This window comes from Oncorhynchus mykiss, chromosome 8 (assembly GCF_057628025.1).
Source record: "Oncorhynchus mykiss isolate SJ-2025 chromosome 8, ASM5762802v1, whole genome shotgun sequence".
Lineage (NCBI taxonomy): Eukaryota > Metazoa > Chordata > Actinopteri > Salmoniformes > Salmonidae > Oncorhynchus > Oncorhynchus mykiss.
In genome coordinates, this window is record NC_143029.1 from 28007964 (window position 1) to 28035320 (window position 27357).

The window sequence follows — 27357 nt, forward strand, 5'->3', positions numbered from 1 at the left end:
AATGGGTGGCTGCTCTGGCACTGACAAATTGAGATCAATCTGGTCTTGAATTAAAACAATAGCCCAATGAAGCGACACCAGATTGTACAATATTCGGAAAGTATTCAGACCCCTTGACTTTTTCCACATTTTGTTACGTTACAGCCTTATTCTAAAAGGTATTTCCTTTTAAATGTTTTTTACTCCTCATCAATCTACAAAGCAAACACAGGTTTTTAGAATTTTTTTGAAAATGTAAAATAAAAAAAATAATTGAAAAGATCACATTTACATAAGTATTCAGACCCTTTACTCAGTACTGTGTTGAAGCACCTTTGGCAGCGATTACGGCATCAAGTCTTCTTGGGTATGATGCTACAAGCTTGGCACACCTGTATTTGGGGATTTTCTCCCATTGTTCTCTGCAGATCCTCTCAAGCTCTGTCAGGTTGGATGGGGAGCGTTGCTACACAGCTATTTTCAGCTCTCTCCAGATATGTTCGATCGGGTTCAAGTCTGGGCTCCTGCTGGGCCACTCAAGGACATTCAGAGGCTTGTCTCAAAGCCACTCCTGCGTGGTCTTGACTGTGTGCTTAGGGTCATAGACCTGTTGGAAGGTAAATCTTCGCCCCCAGTCTGAGATCCTGAGTACTCTGGAGCAGGTTTTCATCAAGGATCTCTCTGCACTTTGCTCCATTCATCTTTCCCTCAATCCTGACTCGTCTCCCAGTCCCTGCAGCTGAAAAACATCCCGACAGTATGGTGCTGCCACCACCACCAAGCTTCACCGTAGGGCATGACACTTGGCATTCAGGTAAAAGAGTTCGATCTAGGTTGCTTCAGAGCAGCGAATCTTGTTTCTCATGATCTGAGAGTCTTTAGGTGCCTTTTGGCAAACACCAAGCGGGCTGTCATGTGCCTTTTACTGAGGAGTGACTTCCGTCTAGCCACTCAACCATAAAGGCCTGATTGGTGTAGTGCTGACAAGATGGTTGTCCTTCTGGAAGGTTCTCCCATCTCCACAGAGGAACTATAGCTCGGTCAGAGTGACCATCGGGTTCTTGGTCACCTCCCTGATCAAGGCCCTTCACACCCGGTTGCTCAGTTTGGCCGAGCGGCCAGCTCTAGGAGGAGTCTTTGTGATTCCAAACTTCTTCCATTTAAGAATGATGAAGGCTACTGTGTTCTTGGGGACCTTCAATGATGCATAAATGTTTTGTTACCCTTCTTCAGATCTGTGACTCGACACAATCCTTCCTCTGACATACACTGTCAACTGTGGGACCTTATATAGACAGGTGTGTGCCTTTCCAAATCATGTCCAATCAATTGAATTTACCACAAGTAGACTCCAATCAAGTTATAGAAAAATCTCAAGGATGATCAATGGACAGGATGCACCGAGCTCAATTTCGAATCTCATAGCAAAGTATCTGAATACTTATGTAAATAACGTATTTCTGTTTTGAAGTTTTTATATATAAAATAAAAACTCTACACACCTGTTACTTTGTCACTATGGGGTATTGTGTGTAGATTGCTGAGGATTATTTAAATTGTTTCATCCATTTTAGAATAAGGCTGTAATGTAAAAAATGTGGAAAAAGTCAAAGGGTCTGAATACTTTCCAAAGGCACAGTACCAGTCAAAAGTTAGGACACACTGACTCATTCAAGGATTTTTCTTTATTTTTTTTTACTATTTTCTACATTGTAGAACAATAGTGAATATATCAAAACTATGAAATTACACATATGGAATCAAGAAGTAACCAAAAAAGTATTTTATAATTGAGATTCTTACAAGTAGCCACCCTTTGCCTTGATGATAGCTTTGTACACTCTTGGTATTCTCTCAACCAGCTTCATGAAGTAGTCACTTGGAATGCATTTCAATTAACAGGTGTGCCTTGTTAAAAGTTAATTTGTGGAATTTCTTTCCTTCATGCGTTTCAGCCAATCAGTTGTGTTGTGACAAGGTCGGAGTGGTTTACAGAAGATAGCCCTATAGACCAAGTCCATATTATGGCAAGAATAGCTCAAATAAGCAAAGAGAAACAACAGTCCATCATTACTTACGACATGAAGTTCAGTCAAACTGGAAAATGTCAAGTGCAGTCGTTAAAACCACCAAGACCACCAAGAGGATGGTTGCTTATTACAAGCCCTTAACCAACAATGCAGTTTTAAGAAAAATAAGTGTTTAGTCAAAAATAGATAAGTCTTAAATAAAAACACTTTATGTTGGTGTTGACTTAATTTTGACAGTTACCTGTATGCGCTTGTGATAAAACTTAATCCACAGAACTTGTTTATACACTTTTATCCTCTGTGGCTAAACTATTGTCTCTGGTGTATTTTGAATATTGAGAGCAGATTCATAAGGTCGGGTGAAAAAAAAAAATGCCTCTTGGGTCACTACGGGCTTGGGCCTAGCCCCTGACTCACACAATTGACCACACACAAATGTTTTATTAATCAGTTACCCAATTAAGGCAGGGCCCTCCAATTACCCATGTGAGCCCCCTACCTCCCGTCTGAAGATTAGCAGAGCTGCAGCAGCAGGCTGTCTACACTCTTCCTGTGGTTGACGGTTGCAGTGAAAAAATCTACAATATATACTACATATATAATATATACTGTATATATTTCCCTAATATATATACTTTTTTTTACTGTCTGTTGGGCCCCCCACGGGCCTGGGGCTTCAGCCCCGGTAAGCCCCTCCATTAAGTCACTAACTTAATTCTGTTTGGATGGGACAGATTTGTGCATCAGTCTGATTTGTTTCTATCACTTGTTAGGCTACTTTAGCAATTTAATAAAAATCCCCTTGGCAAAACGTCTCTATGGTGAAACAAAGCCTCCTGCACTTTAGTCCATGACAAAGAACATAACCATTGATAGCTGCCACAGCCAAGAGGTTATCAAGCAGCGGTAGCCAGGTGTGCTAACCGTGACTTAAATTGAACAGCTTTCGAAGTTCTCTACAAATTCCTATGATATGATTTCAGACATAAAGCGGAGGTGGAGGTGAGTCAAGTGAAATTAATCTATAATCCTTCGGTCACGGCGGGAAAGTTACTGTATAGCTAGCTGCACGACTTGAGGACACTTGCACTTGCCAGGCGCGAGCGGCAAACATCCTGCATGCAAAGTGCGCGAATAACTTCTGTCGGCGGGAAAGGGTCACCAGCCAACAATAGGTAGAGGCACCACTGTGCTAGTGAGTTTAATTTCTATAATACTATATGAAGCACTGCATCTCGTTTTAATCCCACTCACTTGTCATTCAGTTGTCATGAAAATTATTATCTTTATTTTTATTAGTTTGGTTTATGCAATATTCATCATCATCCAATCAGTTTTCATTAACCTGTTTTAATTTTGTGACTTAAAAAAAAAGAAAGTATTTTATTTTTTATTTTGTCCTTACTAGGCATCCGTAGGCATTTGTCTTATTCTCCACTACGACCTGCGGTTTGTGCTTTCTGTTGTGGTGAGAAACACCGGTGGGCAGCTAGCAGTCTGAACTATGGAGCAGATAAATGATATCCAGGTCGTTCCGTGCACCAGCTCCAATTATCTAAAACCATTCAGGGTGCACTATAGCCAGGTGAGTCCAAATAGCCCACTCTCGTTATATCATCCAGCATGAATTGCGGACACCATGTATTTTTATTGCTAGTTGCCCAACCCCCATTCATTTCGCAATTGCCTTATTGTGCAGCATCAACGTCGTAACCTTCATAAAAAGATGGCACACCATATTTAAATGACCATACTTATCGACTTAACGTCTTTATTAACTCTGCATCACCACTGCCACCAAATATTTACTAAAATCAATTGCATGAAATGTAAATATTCAAGCAAGTATAGTAGTTCGCTAACATATCAGTTGCTGTCTCATGTCGAGCACATGCTTTACATTAGGCTAGTTAGCTAGCTGGCTAACTTGCTGGAAATTGACAACCTGACCACTATAATATCTGAATTTCCCCTGTTGGTGATGGTTGTTGTAGGTTGAGTGGCACAGTAGCTCTGGTGCTAGTTGGGCAAGACCTTGAGATGTGTCAAACGGAGAGATGGCTAGCCTGGCTCGTCAACTAGCTAGCTTGTTGTGGGACTGAGTTCGGATGTTGATGCAGCATTTGGGTGCTATGCTGAACATGCAAACCTATTCAACTTCCAGTGATTGATTTGGATATAACCAGGAAACCCACAAGTCCACTTTTATGAATCGAACCCACCAGTATTTTATGGCCCACAAATTATGTTAAAATGTTGATCTCCCTAAATATTAAATCTAAAGGGCAGCTACCTATGTAGCTACTGTAGTTAGCTAAATTCCCTCCGGTATTAAAATGAATGTGTGGGTATTTTGATTCCACTAGTACCTGCTCTATTTGGGTAGCTAGCTACATCGTTTGGAAGATGGATTGGCTACACTTAAACGACCATGTGATGTTCAAGATGACTATCTTTGTGGTTGAGTGTGTGTTTATTGATTGGGCTTTAGCTCTGGTCACAAGCAATTATGCATATTTAGTTACTTATAATAACCCTATTGGAACCAGATTTTGCATGGTTGTCATTCTTTACACTGGGCAGTTTCCACTCTGAATTGAAAACTATACTCAGGTCAATTACATGTAGGCTTACAGTGTCTGGCCTCTAGCCTCTACTTTGACCTTTCTAAGAATGCTAAATTTTTCTGCTGTGATTTCTTTAACAGTGATTCCCTTTGGGGTGGGCAATGTTTCATCACATTCACTCAACCTTTTCTGAGATCAGAATTCCCTTCATTTGCCAAGTACTTTTACACATACCCTGAATTTTCTCTCGTGAGAATGTGCTGCTAGCATGCAATAGACAAAAGGTTTTGTAAAAAAAGAAACGTCCTCTCACTGTCAACTGCGTTTATTTTCAGCAAACTTGTGTAAATATTTGTATGAACATAAGATTCAACAACTGAGACATAAACTGAACAAGTTCCACAGACATGTGACTAACAGAAATTGAATAGAGTCCCTGAACAATGGGTAGTCAACATCAAAAGTAACAGTCAGTATCTGGTGTGGCCACCATCTGCATTAAGTACTGCAATGCATCTCCTCACGGACTGCACCAGATTTGCCAGTTCTTGCTGTGAGATGTTACCCCACTCTTCCACCAAGGCGACGGTGGGTTTGTGCCCATAGGTGACGTTGTTGCCGGTGATGTCTGGTGAGGACCTACATTACAACAGGCCTACAAGCCCTCAGTCCAGCCTCTCTCAGCCTATTGCGGACAGTCTGAGCACTGATGGAGGGATTGTGCATTCCTCGTGTAACTCAGGCAGTTGTTGTTGTCATCCTGTATCTGTCCCACAGGTGTGATGTTCGATGTACCGATCCTGTGCAGGTGTTGTTACACGTGGTCTGCCACTGCGAGTACGATCATTACGATCAGCTGTCCATCCTGTCTCCCTGTAGTGCTGTCTTAGGCATCTCACAGTACGGACATTGCAATTTATTGCCCTGGCCACATCTACAGTCCTCATGCCTCCTTGCAGCATGCCTGAGGCACATTCATGCAGATGAGCAGGGACCCTGGGCATCTTTCTTTTTGTGTTTTTCAGAGTCAGTAGAAAGGCCTCTTTAGTGTCCTAAGTTTTCATAACTGTGACCTTAATTGCCTACCGTCTGTGTCTTAACGACCATTCCACAGGCACATTGTTCATTAATTGTTTATGGTTCATTGAACAAGCATGGGAAACAGTGTTTAAACCCTTTACAATGAAGACTGTGAAATTATTTGAATTTTTACAAATTCTCTTTGAAAGACAGGGTCCTGAAAATGGGATGTTTCTTTTTTGCTGAGTTTACAAACAAAATACAGACATCATACTGAATTACAATATCTGAACAGTATATGCTGATTACAGTGGGAATATAGGGGAAACACTGAATATTGTGCAGATTAGTATTTGAGGTCATTGTTGACAAGGTGCAGTAGTTGCTCAATGCAAAGTACCTTAAAGAACAATTCTGCCCACTTAACATTTGAGGTGTTATTATGAAATATTTAGTGATGTCATACACAGTTTGAGTAATTGTATTTTATTGTCTATTGACTGTTTGTTTGGTGATGAGCAAAACTGTAAATTTCTTCTCTGTGACGTATTCAAGTAGGATCCCTGAGATGGTTCAGTTGGTATAGCATGGCGCTTGTAACCCCAGGGTTGTGGGTTCAAGGGGGACCAGTACGACAATGTATGCACTCACTACTATCTGGATAAGAGTGCCTGCAAATGCTGTAAATTACTAATCCAATACAATTATGGACAGTCATTTTCAACAATCCTATATGACACATCTGTAGTTTTCTGATCATATTGGAACTCCAAGCTATATGTTGCTCAAGTTGTCCTTTTCTAATAACAATGGTAAATATTTTAAATAGATGCTCAAAAACCTATAGAACAGTAGTCGCCAACCTTTTGAGTCAAGATTACTTTCTGAGTTGAAATGCAAGCCGAGATCGATCGCTCAGATTGTTTTTTTAAATTACTCAAACGTAAGCCTATATGCAACATTAACCAATGAATAACAGCACTGTAGCAATGAGGTTTGTGCAGTAGGCTATAGGCCCAATATATTATCACCGCATATTGGAATTGCTTGAATTTCCCTGCCAATGCATTGTTCTTCACACCATTTTTTACAATTATATTTCAACGTTTGAGGTAGGCAATATGACCACACCGGTAATAGATCAGTTTAACATGTGAGGCACAGCTGAGTGAGCATACATTTAAATATACACTGCTCAAAAAAATAAAGGGAACACTTAAACAAGACAATGTAACTCCAAGTCAATCACACTTCTGTGAAATCAAACTGTCCACTTAGGAAGCAACACTGATTGACAATAAATTTCACATGCTGTTGTGCAAATGCAATAGACAACAGGTGGAAATTATAGGCAATTAGCAAGACACCCCCAATAAAGGAGTGGTTCTGCAGGTGATAACCACATACCACTTCTCAGTTCCTATGCTTCCTGGTTGATGTTTTGGTCACTTTTGAATGCTGGCGGTGCTTTCACTCTAGTGGTAGCATGAGACGGAGTCTACAACCCACAAATGTGCATGTGTCTGCTCAAACGGTCAGAAACAGACTCCATGAGGGTGGTATGAGGGCCCGACGTCCACAGATGGGGGTTGTGCTTACATCCCAAAACCGTGCCGGATGTTTGGCATTTGCCAAGATTGGCAAATTCGCCATTGGTGCCCTGTGCTCTTCACAGATGAAAGCAGGTTCACACTGAGCACATGTGACAGTCTGGAGACGCCGTGGAGAACGTTCTGCTGCCTGCAACATCCTCCAGCATGACCGGTTTGGTGGTGTGTCAGTCATGGTGTGGGGTGGTATTTCTTTGGGGGGCCGCACAGCCCTCCATGTGCTCGCCAGAGGTAGCCTGACTGCCATTAGGTACCGAGATGAGATCCTCAGACCCCTTGTGAGACCATATGCTGGTACGGTTGGCCCTGGGTTCCTCCTAATGCAAGACAATGCTAGACCTCATGTGGCTGGAGTGTGTCAGCAGTTCCTGCAAGAGGAAGGCATTGATGCTATAGACTGGCTCGCCCGTTCCCCAGACCTGAATCCAATTGAGCACATCTGAGACATGTCTCGCTCCATCCACCAACGCCACGTTGCACCACAGACTGTCCAGGAGTTGGCGGATGCTTTAGTCCAGGTCTGGGAGGAGATCGCTCAGGAGACCATCCGCCACCTCATCAGGAGCATGCCCAGGCGTTGTAGGGACGTCATACAGGCACGTGGAGGCCACACACACTACTGAGCCTCATTTTGACTTGTTTTAAGGACATTACATCAAAGTTGGATCAGCATGTAGTGTGGTTTTCCACTTTAATTTTGAGTGTGACTCCAAATCCAGACCTTCATGGGTTGATAAATTTGATTTCCATTGATAATTTGTGTGATTTTGTTGTCAGCACATTCAACTATGTAAAGAAAAAAGTATTTGTTAAGAATATTTCATTCATTCAGATCTAGGATGTGTTATTTTAGTGTTCCCTTTATTTTTTTGAGCAGTGTATTACTGGGCTGATGATGCCTACATCTGATGGTCAGTCTCAGCGAAGGGAGAGAGCACTGTCCCGCTCCCTTTCCTCTGCTGACACTGAACAAAAAGGGAAACAGTCTTCCAGCTGATTTTGAAACTTGAGTCGCACCGCATTATTCTTGCCTCATAAACAAATTCATGGTGTTACTCCTATGAACAAAGAAAGTTAAATATTTCTCGATATTCAAAAAGACCCAAGCTGCTAATAATAACGCAAGCCTATTGATATGCTTTCCTACTCATTCATTACAGCTGCAGGGTTGATTGTAGAGTGAGTGGAATTAGGAAAAACACACATTTTTAATTGCATATAAAATGGTTGAATAAGGTATTGACCGTGCCGAAATAAGAACTTAAACACAAACTCACTCATAAAAACAGCAGCTCTTTGCTGTGTTTGTTGACAGTCTCTCTCTAGTCATGGTTTTGAAATCTCGCAGTATCAACTTTGCTGTAGCTTTCCTTTATACCTGCTAAGTTACTGCAGACACAGTAATCTGAGCCATCCGATTAGCCAGTGGTAGGCTTATAGTGCACTTGGTTTGTTCTCCGAGAAGGCAGAGTTTGTACATTTTGTGGCGGCAGGTAGCCTAGTAGTTAGTGTTGGGCCAGTAACCGAAAGGTTGCTAGATCGAATCCCCGAGCTGACAAGGTAAAAATCTGTTGTTCTGCCACTGAGCAAGGCAGTTAGTTATCTGTGGATGGAATTTATGTTTAAATGAATGATTAGAATATTCCACCCTGAAACTATATGATTGTATGTAATTGATTAGAATCATCAATGAAATACATTAGAATCATCATATTATTGTTAATGATGTGTGTAGTTTTAGTCAGAATTAGGGTAAAACAATATAACAATATGTCTCTAAAGTGTCTTAAACAGATTGTCTGAGCAAGATTCGGTGCCGACCTTGGCCGGGGGCCACTGAGAGATTTGGGAAAGGACGGGGAGTGCTTCTCACGGTCCCTAATCTTTGTCGACTGGGTAGGACAGTGTGCATATGATACCTAATGTTTGTGTGTGAAAGTATGTGCATAAGAAGCCAGTATAAAATTAATGGTTTTGTACAACAGACCAGCGCTCTCGTGAATAAACCTTTTTGACTATTTTAGCTGGGCCTCTGTCTGTTTCATTCGACCAGTATCTTACAAATTCTGGTTTGCAGACTGAGTAATGATAATTAAATTGGGTTATGAACCTTGAGAACATAATTCTCGTAACATTAAACCACTGTTCCTAGGCCATCATTGTAAATAAGAATTTGTTCTTAACTGACTTGCCTAGTTTAAATAAATAAAAACTTCAGACACCTGAAAGGGTTCAAAATGGGAACACTATCACGATCGACCAGTTGATGACCACTGCTATAAAACGATATTTATAGACAGCTTACAATATGTTCAAACTCCCATGATTCTATTCAGCAAAACCACTCCCACCAGCTATTGAGCCTTTTCCAAATAGCCTATATTTCCATATTGAATTACTTGTAAACATCATACTTCTTTTTTTTTTGTTCCAAATACCTCTAGTGTTGGGTGGTTGCATGGACAGTCGCTGAGGCTTTATATTTCTGTTATCGGGGAACGCTTTATTTCAGATGCAGCAGGTTTAGCTACTTAGCTACAAGCATTGCTAAAGTTGCACCAAAGATACAGGCTGAGAGACCAGGATTCCGTAATGATTTGCCTGTAAATTTCATAATAAACGTTGTTCTTATAACAGGCCTACATGTTGTTTTGGACTGTAACACAGTCAATAAGATGGAACTCGGCTGTTATTGTTACAAACACTATTATTTTGGATGTAGCAGTCGGGCTAGCTAGCATACTAACTAAATACAGTAACTCTGTTATGGTTACCGTAGCTAGTTAGCATATAAATTCATTGTTTTTGTGTATTGCAGTTGATTGGTGATAATGACATGAATACAAATTCAGCATGACATTTTTGCAAGCATTATAATATATTTACTAGGGCTGACCCCATTTAGTTGACTGGTCGATTGTTTGGGCCATAGGCTTTTGGTCGACCCAAGATTTCTTTAGTTGAGCAGTCGCATTTAAAATATATATGTTTTTATGATGCACAAGACACCTGTCTGACTTGCCCCTGTCTCAGTGGACTAATCCATTGCGGATGGCACAGTCCACTCAGACGTGAAACTGAAATTTGTATATGGTTATATTATGTAATACAATGGTGCAACACTAATACATCTAGTGTTATTTTATAACAAATGTGCTTTCTCCCGGGTTGGATACGGTCACAGTCCGCACTTCTGAAACATGATCTAAAGTGCGCCGTAGAATTGGCGCCTTTCCCTATTTTTATTATAAAATTTAAAAAAAATAATTGTGTGTGAATTTTACCTCTTTTTCTCCCCAATTTCGTGGTATCCAATTGTTTTAGTAGCTACTATCTTGTCTCATCGCTACAACTCCCGTACGGGCTCGGGAGAGATGAAGGTTGAAAGTCATGCGTCCTCCGATACACAACCCAACCAAGCCGCACTGCTTCTTAACACAGTGCGCATCCAACCCGGAAGCCAGCCGCACCAATGTGTCGGAGGAAACACTGTGCACCTGGCAACCTTGGTTAGCGTGCACTGCGCCTGGCCCGCCACAGGAGTCGCTGGTGCGCGATGAGACAAGGACATCCCTACTGGCCAAGCCCTCCCTAACCCGGACGACGCTTGGCCAATTGTGCGTCGCCCCGTGGACCTCCCGGTCGCGGCCGGTTACGACAGAGCCTGGGCTCCAACCCAGAGTCTCTGATGGCACAGCTGGCGCTGCAGTAGCCTTTCCCTATGTTGCTATGTGAATAATAGCAAAGTTAACCAGCATATTGGTATTGAGAATGATGCGGCGGAGGCAGCAGCAGAGATGAGGGAACAGCCCTTGCCGTAGCCTAATTGTCAAAAGAAAATTAAGGAGAGGAAACCCCAACATAATTCCGTCTATACTCAATATCCAAACTGTTAAATGTTAAACACCTTAGCCAAGTACAATTCAACTCAGTTTTTCACATTTCCTGACATTTAATGCTAGTAAAAAAAAAACCTGTCTTAGGTCAGTTAGAATCACCACTTTATTTTAAGAATGTGAAATGTCGGGAGCACGTGATGCCGCGGAGCTGAGCAGACGTTGACAAACCGAGCTCTTCAAAGTTATTCTATTTTTACCTAAATAACAACGTTGAAACAATATTCTAACATCGGCTGATAAATTGTCAAGTACTTACCTTCCCAAAGAGCCATGGACCTCCGACCGAGAGGCAAGAAGGACGACCAAAATGTTGATTCCCAAGATGATAATAACGCTACAGCTAGCAAGACTAGCATTAGCCCTCATAACTAAGAAGACAGTTCCAGACTGTTGCTCTCAGCAGCCTCTTGCGAGCCTGCCGACATGCTGGCTACTCTCCTCCGGGAAATTCAGGATGGTAACAAATGTCTTACTATGAAAATTGATAAATCGTCTGAACTCCATTCTTCCATTGACGACCTGAAATCCTCCATGAATGATCTCCTTTTGAGAACGACTGAGGCAGAGTTGCGCATTAGCACAGTTGAAGATACCATTGCTCGACATGACCAGGTCTTGATACAACTGCAAAAGGACAATGCCTACCTCAAAAACGAGGTAGATCAGATGGAGAACCAGAGTAGACGTAGTAATATCCGTGTGGTGGGATTGAAAGAGGACAGCGAGGGCCGTGACCCGGTCCGTTTCTTCACTCAATGGATCCCGGAGGTCCTAGGCATAATCAACTTCACCAAGCCGCTGGAAATCGAACGCGCCCACAGAACATCAGCGCCGAAACCCCGGCCAGATGAGCCCCCACGGGCCGTCCTGATCAGGTTCCTTTGTTTCCAAGACAGAGAGAAGATACTGCAACTCGCAAAAGAGCCAAAGGGGACATCACCATCGATGGAAAGAGGGTCAGCCTTTTCCCGGATATGAGCGCCTATCTCGCCAGACGTTGCAAGCAGTTCAGACCTGCCGCCAAAGCACTGAAGGAGAAGAACATCATAGGCTACCTCATCCACCCTGCACGGATGAAAGTTCAGTACAAAGGCCGAAGCCATCTCTTCAACACACCGGGAGAAGTGCACACTTTTCTCAAAGAACTGAACAATGTCTGAGCCAGGACGGTCTTTCTGGGGGATAAAATGCAGTTTGTTTGTTTTCTCTTATCCGGACTGAACTGCTGATATCTTCCGGTCACTATAATTGATTTGTACATTTTCAACTAACCATATCTTTCCGGGGTGAGTTCTATTACATTTACAGGAGCGTATATTTTGGTTGAGTCCATATCCACTGGGCGACGTAAATAAGTGGGCTTAGGCCCACGCTTTCCCCCTCATTTATGTTAATCTTTCTTCTAACTTCGATGACCATATGTTTATTCAGAATGTCTTCCTTCAGGTCGCTCAAGCACCACCAGGATGGCTACTCGTTGGAGATTTTAATTTTTGTTTAGATACAGTTCTTGATAGGTCCTCGGATAAACCTTCACTTCTTACCAAAGCCGGCAAGCTCACCATGTCATTCATGAAAGATCTCAATTTACTAGACATCTGGAGACAGTTGCACCCACAGGATAGGGAGTACTCTTTTTATTCACACCCACACAAGACACACACGCATAGATAACTTTTTACTTTCGACACAACGGTTTCATAGTGTTAGATGTCGAGTATCTCCCCAGATTGCTTAGTGACCATTCTCCTCTGGTATTATCAATCTCCATTCCTACCAAGGTAAATGGAGCATATAGATGGAGACTAAATTCTACACTCCTAAAGCCACCTGAATTTTGTGCATTCATCAAAGAGCAGATCAATATTTTTACTTTGACAAACAAACCCTCCGCTCCTGACAGTTTCATTCTTTGGGACACATTGAAGGCCTATCTGAGGGGACAGAAAATGTCCTATACTAAAGGGCTGAAGAGAAAACACAGTGCGGAACTGAGTGCCCTTGAATCTTAAATCTCCGAGCTAGAGAGAACCTACCAAAGAGGCCTGACTAAGATCTACAGGCTTTTGGTAAATAAAAAACTTAAATACAATATTCTGAACACATATCAAGCTGAGAGGGCCATCACTAAATCAAAACGGCGTTATTACGAGCTTGGAGAGAAAGCTCACAAAGTATTGGCATGGCAACTGAAAGCAGAGGAAAGTAAGAGGACAATTCATGCTATAGAAACTCTTACTAATGAGATCTTTAGACCCTACTGAAATTAATAATACTTTTAAGAAATACTATGAAGACCTCTACACTTCCCAATCAAGCGATGATCTATCAGAGATCAACTATTTTCTCTCCTGTCTCAACCTCCCATGCCTGTCAGGGGAAGACCACGAGCGCCTGAGTGGACACTTCTCAGTTCCTGAATTGTTGGAGGCCATTAAATCCTTACCTTCTAATACATCTCCTGGAGAGGATGGCTTCCCTCCAGAGTTCTATAAAGAATTAATGGACCTGTTGGTCCCCTACCTTATGGAGGTACTTAACTTCTTGGATATAGGGGGCGCTATTTTAATTTTTGAATGAAAAACGTTCCCGTTTTAAACAAGATATTTTGTCACGAAAAGATGCTCGACTATGCATATAATTGACAGCTTTGGAAAGAAACACTCTGACGTTTCCAAAACTGCAAAGATATTGTCTGTGAGTGCCACAGAACTGATGTTTCAGAAAAAACCCAGATAAAAATCCAATCAGGAAGTGCCGCATTTTTTGAAATCGCCTCATGCCAATGACTCCTTATATGGCTGTGAAGAAGCTAGGAGTCAGCTTATGTTTTCCCCAAGGTGTCTGCAGCATTGTGACGTATTTGTAGGCATATCATTGGAAGATTGACCATAAGAGACTACATCTACCAGGTGGTCGCTTGGTGTCCTCTGTTGCAATTATTGCGTAATCTCCAGCTGCAGTATTTTTCCGTTTGCTTCTGATGAGAAGCCAACTGCCACCACTGATAGATTATCGAAAAGATATGTGAAAAACACCTTGAGGATTGATTCTAAACAACGTTTGCCATGTTTCTGTCGATATTATGGAGCTAATTTGGGAAAAAAATTGGCGTTGTAAGTGACTGCATTTTCCGGTCTTTTTCTTTGCCAAACGTGATGAACAAAACGGAGCTATTTCGTCTACACAAATAATATTTTTGGAAAAAATGAACATTTGCCATCTAACTAAGAGTCTCGTCATTGAAAACATCCGAAGTTCTTCAAAGGTAAATTATTTTATTTGAATGCTTTTCTTGTTTTTGTGAAAATGTTGCCTGCTGAATGCTAGGCTTAATGCTATGCTAGGCTATCAATACTCTTACACAAATGCTTGTGTAGCTTTGGTTGAAAAGCATATTTTGAAAATCTGAGATGACAATGTTGTTAACAAAAGGCTAAGCTTGTGTTTTGAATATATTTATTTCATTTGCGATTTTCATGAATAGGAAACGTTGCGTTATGGTAATGAGCTTGAGGCTATGATTACGCTCCCGGATACGGGGTTGCTAGAGGTTAAAAAAGCCAGGGAAGACAACTGCTTTCCAGAGTCTCTCTCAAGCAGTGATTACTGTAATCCACAAGAAAGGGAAAACCCCGCTAAAGTGCGCCTCCTATAGACCAATCTCTCTCCTTAACACAGATTGTCAACTGGTCACCAAGATGCTATCTAAGAGACTGGAGTCATGTCTTCCCCTGTTGGTCAACCCAGATCAGACTGGCTTCATAATTAATAGATTGTCCTCCAATAATCTCAGAAGGTTATTTTGATATAATTCACCTTGCTAACAAAATCTGGTCAGTTTGTTGCAAAAGGTGGAGAGTGAGCTTTGTAAATGGATGGACTTACCTCTCACTCTACTGGGTAGAATCAATGTAATTAAAATGAATGTCCTGCCCAGATTTCTATATCTGTTTCAATCTCTCCCTATCCGTGTTCCCGCAGCATTTTATTACTCTCTCGACAAGTTGACCAGACGGTTTATCTGGCACGGCGAAACCCCTAGGGTTGGCCTGGATAAACTGACCCTTGATTACAGTCAAGGGGGCTTAAACCTCCCCAATTTTAGAATGTACTACTGGGCTGCACAGTCTAGGTTTCTGGCTCAGAGGTTTGACAGTGGTCCATCTCCCTCAAGCTTTCAATGTTCAACCATGAGGTAAATGATGACACTGGGGCAGAATTGTTTTACAAATGGGACAGAAAATCTATAAAAACCATCACCGACAACCCTTTAATCATACATTCTGTCCTGGCATGGTGCAAACTGCATGAGCTGTTCAGACGAGGGGGATTCCTTTCCCCTAAAACCCCTTTATGGAACAATAGATTGATTCCTATGTTTTTCCAGAATAGTAACTTTAGACCATGGTCTTCTGGAACATTGTTACAAGGAGGGAGTTCTTATGTCTTTTGATCAGCTGAAATAGAAATACCACTTGCCTAACAGGGACTTCTTTAGCTACCTACAACTACAAAACTTTATTAGGGTGACTCAAGGGACAATGGAACCTATTGAACTCTGCCACGCAGACCAACCACTGTTCAAGACCATTTCCCGTGTATACGATGCTCTTATGTCAGGACTAACACTGCCTGGGCTAGATAAACCCAGACTTAGATGGGAAAAAGATCTGGGTATTGATCTTGATGAGGATCTATGGAGTGACCTATGCAGGGATGGTGTTACATCCACATTGAACTCCAGATACAGACTGATCCAGTTTAATTTCCTCCATCAGCTCTATATCACCCCATCTAAACTGCACAAGTTCAACCCAGATATCTCCTTCCTATGTTTTAGATGTGGCTCAGATGAAGGAACATTCCTCCATTCCACTTGGCAGGGTTCAAAACTACATGATTTCTGGCAGGTGGTATGCGATACCATATCCTCAATTCACGGGGTTGCATTCACTTTAGACCCGGAGGTCTGTCTACTGGGCAACTTTACTAACACCAATCTTAGGCAAAGCCATACTATAAAGCTAACGGAAATATTGCTAGCGATTGCCAAGAAATGTATTGCCTTGAAATGGAAATTGGATTCCTCCCTGCCAGTTGCAATGTGGCTATCAGAAGTTATTAGTTGTATCCCTTTGGAGAAAGTCACTTACTGCTTGAGGAATAAGTTAGACATTTTACAGAATTTGGCAACCTTTTATTGACTATATGGAGAATCTACCCCCACATCTCATTGATTGAATCTCTATATAATCCTCACAATGTTTCACACGTAATGTATAATATGTACCCTACGGCAGGTGATCCAATGTCTCATTATTTTTTTCTTATTGTATGTTTGTATATATTTTTTTGTTACGCTTGTCTGTTACTGTCACTTTGTCCTATCGTTGTCTAATATCTTTTCACTTTTGTTTTGTTCATAAATGGAAATATATATATATATATATATATATATATATATATATATATATATATATATATATATATATATATATATATATATATATATATATATATATATATATATATATAGATAGAATGTGAAATGTCAGAATACTAGAGTGATTTATTTCAGCTTTTATTTCTTTCATCACATTCCCAGTGAGTCAGAAGTTTACATACTAATTGAGTGTATTTGGTAGCATTGCATTTGAATGGTTTAACTTGGGTCAAATGATTCGGGTAGCCTTCCACAAACTTCCCACTGTAAGTTTGGTGAATTTTGGCCCATTCCTCCTGACAGCGCTGATGTAACCGAGTCAGGGTTTTAGGCCTCCTTGCTCGCTCACGCTTTTTCAGTTCTGCCCACAACTGTTCTATGAGATTGAGGTCAAGGCTTTATGATGGTCATTCCAATACCTTGACTTTGTTCTTAAGCCATTTTGCCACAACTTTGGAAGTATGCTTGGGGTCATTGTCCATTTGGAAGACCCATTTGCAACCAAGCTTTAACTTCCTGACTGATGTCTTGAGATGTTGCTTCAATATAGCCACATCATTTTTCTACCTCATGATGCCATCTATTTTGTGAAGTGCACCAGTCCCTCCTGCAGCAAAGCACCCCCACAACATGATGCTGCCACCCCCTTGCTTCACGGTTGGGATAGTGTTCTTCAGCTTGAAAGCCTCCCCCTTTTCCCTCCAAACATAACGATGGTCATTATGTCTAAACAGTTCTATTTTTGTTTCATCAGTCCAGAGAACATTTCTCAAAGTATGATTTTTTTTTTTCTCCCCATGTGCAGTTGCAAACTGTAGTCTCTGTTTTTATGGCGGTTTTGGAGAGCGGCCTTTCAGGTTATGTCGATATAGGACTCGTTTTACTGTGGATATAGATACTTCTGTACCTGTTCCCTCCAGGATCTTCACAAGGTCCTTTGCTGCTGTTCTGGGATTGATTTGCACTTTTCGCACAAGTATGTTCATCTCTAGGAGACAAAGTGTCTCCTGAGTGGTATTTTTAATTTTAATATTACCTTTATTTAACTAAGCAAGTCAGTTAAGAACAAATTCTTATTTTCAATGATGGCCTAGGAACAGTGGGTTAACTGCCTGTTCAGGGGCAGAACGACAGACCTTGTCAGCTCGGGGGTTTGAACTTGCAACCTTTCGGTTACTAGTCCAACGCTCTAACCACTAGGCTACGTATGACGGCTATGTGGTCCCATGGTGTTTATACTTGCGTACTGTTGTTTGTACAGATGAACACAGTACCTTCAGGCATTTTGAAATTGCTCCCAAGGATGAGCCAGACTTGTGGAGGTCTACAATTTATTTTCTGAGGTTTTGGCAGATCTTTTGATTTTCCCATGATGTCAAGCAAAGAGGCACTGAGTTTGAAGGTAGGCTTTGAACCTTCAATTTACTCAAATTATGTAAATTAGCTTATCGGAAGCTTTTAAATCTATGACATTTTCTGAAATTTTCCAGGCTGTTTAAAGTCACAGTCAACATAGTGTATGTAAACTTCTGACCCACTGGAATTGTGATACAGTGAAATAATCAGTCTGTAAACAATTGTTGAAAATATTACTTGCGTCATGATTAGAGGTAGACCGATTATGATTTTTCAACACCGATATTTGGAATTATTGGAATACCAAAAAAAGCCAATACCGATTAATCGGCTGATTTAAAAAGAAAGAAAAAATTTAAAAAAAAAAAGAGTACATTTATTTGTAATAATGACACTTTTACAACAATACTGAATGAACACTTATTTTACCCTAATATAATACATCAATAAAATCAATTTAGCCTCAAATAAATAATGCAATAACAAAGTGTTGGCGAAGAAAGTAAAAATGCAATATGTGCCATGTAAGAAAGCTAATGTTTAAGTTCCTTGCTCAGAACATGAGAACATATGAAAGCTGGTGGTTCCTTTTTAACATGAGTCTTCAATATTCCCAGGTAAGAAGTTTTAGGTTGTAGTTATTATAGGACTATTTCTCTCTATACCATTTGTATTTCATTAACCTTTGACTATTGGCTGTTCTTATAGGCACTTTAGTATTGCCAGTGTAACAGTATAGCTTCTGTCCATCTCCTCGCTCCCACCTGGGATCGAACCAGGAACACATCGACAACAGCCACCCTCGAAGCAGAGTTACCCATGCAGTGCAAGGGGAACAACCACTCCAGGTCTCAGAGCGAGTGGCGTTTGAAACGTTATTAGCGCGCACCCCGCTAACTAGCTAGCCATTTCACGTCGATTACACCAGCCTAATCTCGGGAGTTGATAGGCTTGAAGTCATAAACAGCTCAATGCTTGACGCATAGCGAAGAGCTGCTGGCAAAACGCACAAAAGTGCTGTTTGAAGGAATGCTTACGAGCCTGCTGGTGCCTGCCATTGCTCAGACTGCTCTATCAAATCATAGACTTAATAACACACAGAAATACGAGCTTTTGGTCATTAACATGATCGAATCCGGAAACTATCATCTCGAAAATAAGACGTTTTATTCATTCAGTGAAATACGGAACCGTTCCGTATTTTATCTAACGGGTGGCATCCATTAGTCTAAATATTCCTGTTACATTGCACAACCTTCAATGTTATGTCATAATTACGTAAAATTCTGGAAAATTAGTTTGCTGGAAAATTAATGAGCCAGGCAGCCCAAACTGTTGCATATACCCTGACACAATTTCACCTGGTTAGTATTGCCTGCTAACCTGGATTTATTTTAGCTAAATATGCAGGTTTAAAAATATATACTTCTGTGTATTGATTTTAAGAAAGGCGTTTATGGTTAGGTACACATTGGAGCAACGACAGTCCTTTTTCACTCATCGATTGTATGCAACGCAGGACACGTTAGATACAGTAGTAATATCATCAACCGGGTATAGTTAACTAGTGATTATGATTTGTTTTTTATAAGAAGTTTAATGCTAGCTAGCAACTTACCTTGGCTTACTGCATTCACATAACAGGCAGGCTCCTCGTGGAGTGCAATGTAATCAGGTGGTTAGAGCATTGGATTAGTTAACTGTAAGGTTGCAAGATTAAATCCCCGAGCTGACAAGGTAAAAATATTTCGTTCTGCCCCTGAAAAGGGCAGTTAACCCACCGTTCCTAGGCCGTCATTGAAAATAAGAATGTGTTCTTAACTGACTTGACTAGTTCAATAAAGGTGTACATTTAATTATTATTTTTTTTATCTGCCAAATTAGTGTGCAAAAATACCGATTTCCGATTGTTATGAAAACTTGAAATCTGCTCTAATTAATCGGCCATTCCGATAAATCGGTCGACCTCGAGTCATGATCAAAGTAGAGGTCCTAACAGACTTGCCAAAACTATAGTTTGTTAACAAGAAATTTGTAGAGTTGTTGAAAAAACAAGTTTTAATGACTCCAACCTAAGTGTATGTAAACTTCCGACTTCAACTGTACGTAGGGCCCTATGAAAGCCTTTTGATTTCCTGATTTCTGTGTTTTACGATTTACGCTAATTTTATCATCAGAAAGTGTCTCTAATAATGTGAATGAATAAACCTCAACAATTTAAGATAGAACAGGTCAATTTGTAATGATGCAACACATTGCACTTTTTATCAAGGCGAGTGCTTCAATAAAGAGTTCTAAGTACTTCATTATAAATGGGGGGAAAAAAGTAATGCAACAATGCAGCAAATGTATCTGTTTCCAGCTGGCTGAGGATGTTAGTGACTGCCTGGGATGATTACTTTTCTGCCAACAAAAACTCTACAGATGAACATGCCCTAGATGGTACTTCACTGCCTCAAACCAGCTATTCCATCTGGAGATCACTGCTTCAGGAGGAGCCTTGGCCTGCACAAACTTGTTCATAATGAGGAAGCTCACCCATCTTCTCTTTCTGGCAGGCTTCTTGAAGAAGACAGATCTCATCCATGTCACAAGGGATGCAACTTCAGAGAAGTATTTGTAGTGCTGCCATTTCTCACCCACCAGATTGACATGGCAGAGATGGGTTACATGGACACTATTGGGCATCACTCCTTTCAGAACCTCCTTGTATGTCTTCAGGCAGTGGGAGGCATGATCTGTGACCACTGCCCAGATCGTTGCTGTGGAGGGAGGCTAGTATAGCTTGGGAAAATTGAGTAGTTGCATCTGTCCATGAAAATGACATCCACCAGAAAGTACTGGTTTTCAACACCTGCGATGAAAGATAAGGAAGCTTTAATTATGTATTAACCTAAAATAATATTGTGACAAGTGTAATGACAATTTCAAGTGTAAACACAATACAGATACAGCGATAGTTAGCAAGATGGAGAGGCAGACAGCTGCTGACATTATGCATCGCTATATTTCACCACGATAGCTCATCGTTTGGAATATCACAATTTGCATGCGGACAATTCACATTTCAGATTTATAAATGTAGGCTATTGCAATGGTATATTAATAGGCTCTTAAATGAACTCACCAATGACGATGTTTAGAACGCTGCAATCCCTTGCATCTGTCTCATCAACAACCACCACAAACGTCTTCCCACGGATCTTTTGTAGAACGGCAGTCATGTTAGTCGAACACACGGGGCAGGTGAGTTTGATAGCGGCTGCTCTCATTTTCGGGCAACGCTCCTTCCTGTTTGCAATGCTTCACTAGAAACTGCCATAGCTTTTTTTTGTTTTTCTAAGTGGATGTCAGGGGCGCACAGACACAAAGTCCTGAATAAGTTCTCGTCTTGAATCTGCTGATCTCTTGCACTAGTAATGGTCATTTTCAAGAGGCATGCTCTGGCTAACACGGTGCTTTTCCTTGTTCGTCACATGGGCTTTAGACTTTGGTCATCACACGTATTGTTACGAGTCCAATCAATAGTATGTTGACAAAATTTGCAAAAGAGCTTATCGCCTGACTCAATAGTCCTTTGGGTATCGCTCTGCTCTGAATTTATGGGTTAGGGTCAAATTTTGTCGCTTTTTTGAGAACTTGGCAGTCTCAGAAGGCCTCTTCAACATGTTTCTCAGTGACGACCAAGTTGTGAGGTGACGTAAGGGTGACATGCGACCGACATACGACCGACCTCTCCTCAAAACACCCCAGTCGAAAACGGAATGATTTCCCTAGGCCTATTCGTCTGTAATTTTAACATTTCTAAAATCATTTAGGTTACTGCAAGAATTAGGCCTACTTTTGATTATTATAATTTTTTTTACTATTCTGTAATATTACATGTTCTACAGTTGACTCTATTTTATTAGCAAATTACGCAATTCCGTCCGCGTACTCTGCATCGTGGAAATCTATATGGCCCAATGTACAGTACCAGTCAAAAGTGTGGACACACCTACTCATTAAAGGGTTTTTCTTTATTCTTACTATTTTCTACATTGTAGAATAATAGTGAAGATATCAACACTATGAAATAATACATATGGAATTGTGTAGTAAACAAAAGAGTTAAAACAAATCAAAATAGATTTTAGATTCTTCAAAGTAACCACCCTTTGCCTTGATAACCACTTTGCACACTCTTGGCATTCTCTCAACCAGCTTCATGAGTTAGTCACCTGGAATGCATTTTCAACAATCTTGAAGGAGTTCCCACATACTGTGCACTTGTTGGCTGTCACGCCGCTGTCCAACTCGTCCCAAACCATCTCAATTGGGTTGAGGTCGGGTAATTGTGGAGGCCAGGTCATCTGATGCGGCACTCCATCACTCTCATTCTTGATCAAATAGCCCTTACACAGCCTGGATGTATGTTTTTGGTCATTGTCCTGTTGAAAAACAATTGATAGTCCCACTAAGTGCAAACCAGCTACCAGGTGTACTGCTGTGGTAGCCATGCTGGTTAAGTGTGCCTTGAATTCTAAATAAATCACCAACAGTGTCAACAGCAAAGCACCATCACACCACCTCCTCCATACTTCACGGTGGGAACCACACATGCGGAGATCATCCCTTCACCTACTCTGCATTTCACAAAGACACAGCGGTTGGAACCAAAAATCAAACATTTGTACTCATAAGACCAAAGGACAGATTTCTACCAGTCTAATGTCCATTGCTAGTGTTTCTTGGTCAAAGCAAGTCTTATTAGTGTCCTTTAGTAGTGGTTTCTTTGCAGCAATTCAACCATGCAGGCCTGGTTCACGCAGTCTCTTCTGAACAGTTGATGTTGAGATGTATCTGTTACTTAAACGCCATCACACCACCTCCTCCATACTTCACGGTGGGAACCACACATGCGGAGATCATCCCTTCACCTACTCTGCATTTCACAAAGACACAGCATTTTTTGGGGGCTGCAATCTGAGGTGCAGTTAATTGCCGATGTCTGATGCTGGAAACTTTAATAAACGTATATCCTCTGCAGCAGAGGTATCTCTGGGCCTTTCTTTCCTGTGGCAGTCCCCATTTAGAGCCAGTTTCATAGTGCTTGATGGTTTTTGCGACTGCACTTGAAGAAACTTTCTTCTTGAACTGTTCCGGATTGACTGACCTTCATTTCATGAGGTAAAGATGGACTGTCGTTTCTCTTAGCTTATTTTTTGCTGTTCTTGCCATAATGTGGACCTATTTGGTAAAAGACCAACTTCTATATACAACCCCTACCATGTCACAAGACAACTGGTTGGCTGAAACGCATTAAGAAGGAAAGAAATTCCACAAATGAACTGTTAACAAGGCACACCTGTTAATTGAAATGCATTCCAGATGACTAACATATGAATCTGGTTTAGAGAATGCCAAGAGTGTGCAATGCTGTCAAGGCAAAGGGTGGCTACTTTGGAGAATCAAATATAAATTAATTTGGATTTAACACGTTTTTGGCAACAGAATGTTGATGGTAAAATCTCCCTCAATTTTCTTGTGACCACGTTTTCCAAAAAACTAAAAATTTAAGATTCAAAGATGTCTGCAGAAAGAATGGGTGTCAGCTAGGAAACATTTATTGTGAAATATTACACAGAGTTTGAAGGAAATCTTATTTTGGTTATTATTATAACTACAGTAAATTAAGTGGATTAACACCAGGTAATAGAATGACATCATGGGTCCCTGATCTCTACTATACAGAAATGCATAATTATTGTAATTCTCTTCATGGTGATGCATCCTTACTAGGTACGCAAAGGTAGAAAAATGCATGTTGGGTGTTATTCTACACACTGGCTATTATTCTAATGAGCTCCGCCCCAAACAATACCACATTTTGTTGAACCGGACCAAATTTGTACCAATCATGGACTTCTATGTTTCACAAATTTGGACAGCACAGTATAGTCCTGAAAGTACAGTATTTTCAGTACAATACATTCAACGCTGTACTCTAGTCTGCTATTCTAACTCAACTACAGTGTTGTACGGACATATCTCTACTTTTCTATACTGTGCTCCACTGTCATGTCCTAACTTGTGAAAGAGACGCATGATTGGTAAAAATTTGGACTGGCCAAATTTCAACTAGGCCTACTTTTCAACATCCATGGACGTCCCGTGTTGGTCGATGGTAATGGGTGAGGGGGCTCATGGGAGAGAACGTTTGCCACCACACAGCCGAAAGCAAATGAGCTGAACATAACAGTATTCCAGTGGAAGGGAGGACAGCAGCTGGTGACCCAAACCAATTTATCAGTAAAAACACAAGGCCTATAACTGATTGGTAGGTCTAACTTGTTACTTTATTTTCTAAATGTTGTTCACAGAAGTGTCTTAATAAAGATATGTGGGTTTTTGGTAACAATGACGACACTAGGCTATATTTCTTAAACGTACACAAAGCAAAACATTTCTGCAAAGCTAAATATGAATATTCATATTAGTTGGCAGGGATCTTTACTTGAAGTGTTTCTAATTCCTTAACTTTTTCTGCTAGATGTTTTCTAAGACCCCTTTTCCATCCATTTGACCAGAAATCAAAGGCTTTGTTTGTTGCTCATTTTTAGCATGTAAAATGGTTGAAACAGTTCTATACACTCAGTGGCCGGTTTTAGGTACACCAATCTAGTTCCCAGGTCGATACCTCCAGAACAGCCTGAATTCTTCAGGGCGTGGATTTTACAAGGTGTGGCGTTCAAACATTGCTGAATTGGTATCCAAGAACCTAACGTGTGCCAGGAAAACATTCCACAAACCATTACTCCACCGCCGCCAGCCTGTACTGTTGACATCAGGAAGGATGGGGCCATGAACTTATGCTGCTTACGCCAAATCCTGACTGCCATCAGTATGACGCAACAGGAACCGGGATTTGTTGGAGCAGGCAATGTTTTTCCACTCCTTAATTGTCCAGTGTTGGTGATCGCGTGCCCACTGGAGCTGCTTCTTGTTTTTAGCTGATATGAGTGGAACCTGTTATGGTCATCTGCTGCAATAGCCCTTCTGTGACAAGGACAAGTTGTGCGTTCTGAGATGCCGTTCTGCACACCACTGTTGGGCTGCTGCTGACTGGATGTTTTTTGTTTGTCGCACCATTCTCGGTGCGTGAAAAGCACAGGAGGCCGGCCATTTCTGAGATGCTGGAACCGGCGTGACTGGCACCGACGATCATAACACCCTCAAAGTCACTTAGGTCACTCGCTTTGCCCACTCGTTTTGCCCACTCGTTTTGCCCAATGTTCAATCGAACAGTAAATTAATGCCTTGATGCCTGTCTGCCTGCTTTATATAGCAAGCCACTGCCATGTGATTCACTTTCTGTAGGAGCGAACCATTTTTGTGAACTGGCCACAAATTTCCTAAAGATTAATTTAACACCAAATTTGATGTGCTCCTAGAAACTTCATGTTAGTGCTCATGGGGATTTTTACATGGAAATGAGCCTTGGCTACAACTGCAAAGTTTGTTTAACATTGAATTTAACTACACATGGTTGATATTACTAGGTTAACTAGCTTGCTCTGCATAGCATATAATCAATGCGGTGCCTGTTAATTTATCATCGAATCACAGCCTACTTCAACCAAACGGGTGACGCTTTAACAATAGCGCATTTGTGAAAAATGTACTTAACCATAAACATCAATGCCTTTTCTTAATCTATACACAAGTATATTTTTTAAACCTGCATATTTAGTTAAGAAATTCATGTTAGCAGGCAATATTAACCAGGGAAATTGTGTCACTTCTCTTGCGTTCAGTGCAAGCAGAGTCTGGGTATATGCAACAGTTTGGACCTCCTGGCTCGTTGTGAGCTAATTTGCCAGAATGTTACTTAAGACATAACATTGAAGGTTGTGCAATGTAACAGCAATATTTAGACTTAAGGTTGCCACCTGTTCTATAAAATATGGAACGGTTCCGTATTTCACTGAAAGATTGAAAAGTTTATTCAAAATGATAGTTTCTGGATTTGACCATATTGACGACCAAAGGCTCGTATTTCTGTGTTTATTATAATTAAGTTTGATTTGATAGAGCAGTCTGACTGAGCGGTGGTAGGCAGCAGCAGACTCATAGCATTCATTCAAACAGCACTTTACTGCATTTTGCCAGCAGCTCTTAGCAATGCTTGACACAGCACTGTTTATGACTTCAAGCCTATCAACTCCCGAGATTAGGCTGGCAATACTAAAGTGCCTATAAGAACATCCAATAGTCAAAGGTATATGAAATACAAATGGTATAGAGAGAAATAGTCGATGCGTCATAATTCCTATAATAACTACAACCTAAAACTTCTTAATAACTGGGAATATTGAATAACTGGGAATATTGAATAACTGGGAATATTGAACCACCAGCTTTCATATGTTCTAATCAAAACGTTAGCTTTTTTTACATGGCACATATTGCACTTTTACTTAATTCTCCAACATGGTTTTGCATTATTTAAACCAAATTAAACATGTTTCATTATTTATTTGATACTAAATAGATGTATTTACTTATTTTAAAATAAGTGTTCATTGTGCATTCATTGTTGTAATTGTCATTATTACAAATGTGTGTGAAATCGGTATCTGCTTTTTTTGGTCCTCCAATAATTGTTATCGGGGTTGAAAAATCATATTCGGTCGACCTCTAATTACAAGTCGTTAATAACACCACGAGTCGTTAATAATGAAACATACACCCCCGCCCTTCTTCCCGGAGAGATGTTTATTCCTGTTGATACGATGAATTGAGAATCCAGATGGCTGGACCGACTCCGACAGTATATTCCGAGTGAGCCATCTTTCCGTGAAACAGTATGTAACAATCCCTGATATCTCTCTGGAAAGAAACCATTGCCCTGATCTCGTCAACTTTGTTATTCAGGGACTGAACATTTAGCAAGTAATATATTTGGAAGCAGTGGGTGGTGTGCGCGCCTCCTAAGTCTGACCAGAAGACCGCTCCGAATCCCTCTTCTCCGCCGGTGTTGTTTTGGGTCTGCCTCTGGAATCAGTTCAATTGCCCTGGGTGGCGCGAACAAAGCATCCGCTTCGGGAATGTCGTATTCCTGGTCGTAATGCTGTTATGTTGGCAGATTATGCAATAGTCATGTAAACACCTTAGTCTGTTTATCTTAATCATGTAAGATTAAAGTAAGCATACACCGATTTAAAACCCCTGTTTTTCAAATCTTTCAAATTGTTTGGACATGTAAGCAAGCACCTTAATTTGATCTGCATGATGTAGCACTTGCTGAGCAAGCCTCCCTCTTTAGTGTGAGTGATGTGAGAGTTCGGAAACAACTGAATCTATGCCTCTTAGAAATAGTTTTCACATACAAACTGTATATGTCCAAACAAATATGCTTCCCAAAAATAACATGGTTGCTGTGGCATAACATATTTATTTTGATTGCCG

General features: G+C 40.8%; 1 protein-coding gene across 1 annotated transcript in view; it reads left to right on the forward strand.

Moving 5' to 3' along the window:
• Positions 1–3406: 3406 nt before the first annotated feature.
• The window catches only part of nudt14 (nudix (nucleoside diphosphate linked moiety X)-type motif 14), an 89301-nt gene continuing 65350 nt past the window's right edge, over positions 3407–27357 (forward strand). The window contains exon 1 of the mRNA XM_036985210.2: positions 3407–3594. Within this exon, the coding sequence (XP_036841105.1) occupies positions 3514–3594 (81 nt within the window). The 5' untranslated portion in view covers positions 3407–3513. The remainder of the gene's footprint in view (positions 3595–27357) is intronic.